The 4,764-nt window shown below is 42.3% G+C and overlaps 1 protein-coding gene across 1 annotated transcript; it reads right to left on the reverse strand.

Moving 5' to 3' along the window:
* Positions 1-1,433: 1,433 nt before the first annotated feature.
* Positions 1,434-3,835, reverse strand: LOC148025634 (cytochrome P450 716B1-like). Its single transcript, XM_087691997.1, has 3 exons — positions 3,126-3,835; positions 1,904-2,084; positions 1,434-1,733 (listed from the first exon to the last, which is right to left on the reverse strand). Exons 1-3 carry the CDS (start codon positions 3,833-3,835, stop codon positions 1,434-1,436), a joined length of 1,191 nt encoding a protein of 396 aa, XP_087548123.1.
* Between the last annotated feature and the right edge of the window lie 929 nt (positions 3,836-4,764).

A 4,764-nucleotide genomic window follows, 5' to 3' on the forward strand; every position in this document is an offset into this window, starting at 1 on the left:
TTTTCCCAATTCGGCGCTTCGCATATATTTGCATGTGTAAATTACAGAAAATGCGTGTCTATACTCGCGTCTAGAATGCAAAGTACATGCTCCCATAGACGCGCAATATAATTCAAAATAATAAAAAGAAATTAAATATATTTTTAAGAAAAACGAGATTTTTGGTTTTGTAGTCACGTCTACTGGCGCATGTAAAAGCGCATCTATGGATTTCCTTATATATGCGACTATAGACGCGAAATGGTACATGCCCATTTAGATGGGCTTATAGATGCTCCCGTAAGATTTTCTCTCAATTCAAAAATTGTGTCTAAGAGCGTCTAAGAGACATTTTTTTGTAGTGAGAATGGACAATGAACTCACTGTAAAGGCTCGAAGAAGGGTTTGGCGGCTCCTCTTCACCCTCCATAGACCTCCTCCTCTTCTTCGCAAACGGCGGTGGTGGTGGCAGTAAGAAACCTTCTTTCTCCTTATTTCTCTCTTTCTCTCCCTCTCAACAAGATGGTCGCTCTCCCTCTCGCTCTCCCTTTTGCTCTCTCTTTCGTGAATGCGCGAAAAATGATGCACTCGGGTTTCAGCCCGCATTTTTTTCCTCTGGGTACTGTCGCAAATAGCGACGCCGCTATTTGTTGTCACTAATGGGTGTCGCTATAGTCTCATATCCTTGTAGTGACTATTAGAGTTTAAAGTTTTCTGCATGGATTAAATTATATCACTTAGTGAATTTCTATCATGCAAAGTAGCATATATTCATTTGGTTTATCACTTCTATTTTCAAAATACTTTCATTGGATGCTTAGTTTTATATTTATTGTTTTATATAATATCGGTTGTTCATTTGGAATTGTAATGATAAGTATCATATTCATTGTCATACTTGATTAGGTTTTATACAAGTTTACCAACAATCCATGTGTGATAGGATAGAAGAAACAAACTCCAAGGACCAAATCTCTACTAGTTGTTTTTCTCTACAACCGTCAATATATACATTGGTAATATTTTTAACAAATATTAAGTGTCAGAATATTTAGTGGTGATGGAGATTCTAAAGCTTATTCCAATGATATCCCAACGAAATAATATCAAAGATTAAATGGTCACACATTGGATGGAAAAGTCTAGTATTTTAAAATCTCTTTTTGGTACATTTTTATTGTAGTTTTGATGAATATACCCTTCATTTGTTGTGGTGCTTGAATCTCTTATGTAACTTGACCATAAGTGAATAAGAAATACTCTCATATACCAAGTTCTAATATTAATATAGAGATATATATACAGCACAATCACTTTGGATAACAAAGCTAGGTTATGAATTATTAATACAATTAAACTAATTACAAAATAAAGAAGGTGTTAGGAGTTACTTTCAAACTCAATGCTTGCATTATCAACTAATTTGATCAATAGACGTTAGCATGATAATCTTCTTATGAGGTTTTTTCCTCAAGTATGATTGGTAAACCTTGCATAGGATAAGGAGTGATACCCATAGAGATGCCTTCATTAGGATTTTCTAATGTCCATTTAAAAAAATTCACAAGGTAGTGGAAAAAGATAAGCATAACCACCTTTGTAAAATCTATGCCACCACATAATCTAGGACCTCCACAAAATGGAATAAAGGTGTTCGGTTTTACTATTTTGTCAAAGAAACGTGATGGGTCAAACTTATCAAGGTTGGTGAAATATCTTTGGTCCATATGGCAATGGGATATACTAAGGAAAACCTGCACGTAGGATAAGAGTATTTGTTAGACATATTGAACAATATAGGTATTTCAATATGTGCTTTGACTTCCAACTTGCCTATTATTAAACGCATCCCACAACTAAATCCTACTAAATGTTGCTTGGACATAAAATTAATGACGAACTATAGTTTTACAAAAGCCCTTACCAGCCAACCACATGGAATCCTGAAGTGATTATACTCAAAATCTTTGGTAGCAACATAGAATACCCCAAGTGCTGGTGGTTGTAACCTCAAGGATTCTTGAATGACACTCCATGTGTATTCCATCTTATTTAGATCCTCCCAAGTAAGTGCATCTCCATGTTTCTTTGACTCCAAGATTGATCTTTGTTTTGCCCAATGTACAATGGATACAATATTATATAGAAATGCAAGAAACACAACCAATCATTATATGTGACATATTGCACACAATAACTATATTGCATGTATATTGTGGGTTAACGAAACCACATTCTGTAACCCCATGATGATCTTACTTATGAGCATTTAAGTGGTCAATTCAACATATAGAAATATTTGTAGTGTGGCCTCTTTTGTGTTTATGGTATTTTACTCGTTTGATTCCTCTTGTTGACAATACTAGGAATCACGAATGGAAAACAACTCATAGTCCTCAAAGTGAAATGCGGGAAAGTTTGTCATGCCTTTTGCTTTTAGAAAGGCTAGGGAATGTTAGACATACCATTGCCTACTCTCAACCACACATTGTACACAAGGAATATGCTACTAAGGCACAATTACTTGTCATATGTATGCAGACTGAAGAAGGCATTCTATGGCTTCAAGCAAGCCCCACAAGCATAGAATGCTAGGATTACTTCCTACTTATAGACACTTGGATGCTACTGAGCTTGAAAGATGTCACTTGACAGGGTATCGAGTCGAAGCCAAATACATAAGCTGACCTTAAACTGGCATAACCACCCACCCTATTGATTTGTAAGTAGGCATTACGGCTCTTTAGTGGGAGTCAAAGAAAGTCTAATCTTAGCATATCTCACCTTTGACCACGTTATCGTAAACGGCTGGATTCTGGGCTAGATGTTTGCAAGCGAAGGTGATAGCAGAGTGGACGGTGTCTTGGCTGGCGAGGAGGATGGTGGTGGCCAGGTGGACAATCTCATCGTGAGAGAAGGCTTGCCCGTGCTCATCTTTGCACAGCACCATATAAGACACTAGGTCATTGACAAAGGGAGGGCCATGATCTCCTGGCTGATGCAGGAGCTGCTCCCTCCTCTCGGACACCAACTCACGCAGGAGCCGGTGCAACCGGACCTTGGCCTGGTGCGCCTTATAGTAGCGAGTACCGGGCAGATAGACGCCCAGGGTGAAGACGCCAGCGGTGAGGGTGGTGTACAGTTACTGGAGGGCGTCGCGCGTGCGGGAGCTCGGCGGCCGGCCACCGCCGAGGAGGAGGGCGAAGCTGACCTCAAGCGTGTAGATGGCAACCGCGTGGTGGGCTGGGAGCCGTCGTCGGCCGACCCAGTGGAGGGCCGGGTGACGGATGGTGAGGGAGTCCACGCGGGTGAGGAGGTGGCGAAGGGCGGGGGAGCCGGCACAGTCGTGGACGATGCGGCGCAGGCGGCGGCGGTTGGCTGTTTCGGGGGCCGCCAGGAAGGAGCTGTCCCCCAGGAGGGACACGAGGGTGGGCGGCCAGAAGGGCCGGACCAGCTTGCCGTCGTGGGAGAAAAGGAAGCGGCTGGCGTCCGGCCCGGACGTCACCACAGCCGGCCTCGTGAAGAGGTTCGTACGGAACACACACGAGCCGTGCCTGGCCATCCGAGCCGCCACCCAAGCCGCAGTCTCGGCCCGCCGAACCGCCCTCAGAAACTGCAGGCTCTCCCATACGACACGCCTAGCCGGCCCTGCGCCAGGCGGGAGAGGCAAATCTTGAACGATACATTCATCTGGGCGCGCCAGCTGATCATCGTCGAGCTTTAGCTGCTTCTTGTAACCGTCATCTTGTGCCCCTGAGGCCAGCAGCTTGCCGCCTTGTAATTTTATTTTCTTAATGAAATGCACGTATAATGATGATAATACGAGGAAGAAGGCGACCATGAATGCTATCGTCATAGGAGTTGCCTGCGAAGAGGTCCCTGTCATTACCAATATCATCGTCAGAGCTGCAATATTGCGCCGGTCTTGCAAGCAGTAGATCAAGATAGATCAACTCCTAGCCGCGTATAATCTTTACAGAGCAGCGTGTGTTTGTAATCTATACAGAGCAGGACCTTCTTGTAATCTATACCGACACTGATTAAATGTTGAATAACTCTTGCGAAAGCTTGTAATCTATAAAGTTTGAAGTGACTTGCACTACTAACATTTGATTGTATATTCGAAGACAAAGCATAGCATGCCGGCATTGTGATCATTATGCCGGCACCGCGATCATTAGCTTCTTTGAAAAGAAACCTCGTTCTCTGCTCTTGCTAGACAATTGCAACGTGCCAATTTTTCACAACATTTTGACCTCCATTCGCGAAAGCTTCTTTACATGCGGCGACATTTGAATTCCAATTGAACTCTTCCACCAATTAGTATTCCATATGAAGAACTTGTCCAAAAGAATTATCCACCACAGTATGGCCTTGTTCAGACTTGCGAAGCTTTCGGTAATGTAGATCCAGGAGCTTCTTTACATGGGGCAGCATTGTAACTCTAATTGTCCTCTACCACGAAATATTATTCCTCATAACGCGTTACCTAGTCAGTCCACCAGGTATGGCCCTTTTCAGCTTTGCAAAGCATTCAATAATTTTGATATTTATAGACTTGCATGCCTAAAAGCCATATACATAAAATTTTCCCACTATCTATACTTAAAGTGGTACTTACATAGGCCATTGTGGTTTGTTGTGTGCTACAATAAGCCCTCATGTAAGGTTTTATCAAATGACACGAATTAATATTTTCAAAGGACATACTCAAAAACTTGTACTACTTGGGCACATTCATGTCATAGAAGCTAGAGATGACAATGCTCCTTCATTTAAACTACT

This window comes from Lygodium microphyllum, chromosome 14, assembly GCF_053477565.2.
Source record: "Lygodium microphyllum isolate KBCC chromosome 14, Lygodium_microphyllum_v1.1.10, whole genome shotgun sequence".
NCBI classification, from domain to species: Eukaryota; Viridiplantae; Streptophyta; class Polypodiopsida; order Schizaeales; family Lygodiaceae; genus Lygodium; species Lygodium microphyllum.

Excerpts from the sequence above, each read along its gene's own strand:
- LOC148025634 (XM_087691997.1), bottom strand. The coding sequence starts at position 3,835 with ATGACGATAGCATTCATGGTCGCCTTCTTCCTCGTATTATCATCATTA. Across the intron at positions 2,085-3,125 it reads CGCACGCGCGACGCCCTCCA|ATCAATCTTGGAGTCAAAGA; the intron begins GTAACTGTACAC and ends GGCAAAACAAAG. Across the intron at positions 1,734-1,903 it reads GGATTCCATGTGGTTGGCTG|GTTTTCCTTAGTATATCCCA; the intron begins GTAAGGGCTTTT and ends TCCTACGTGCAG.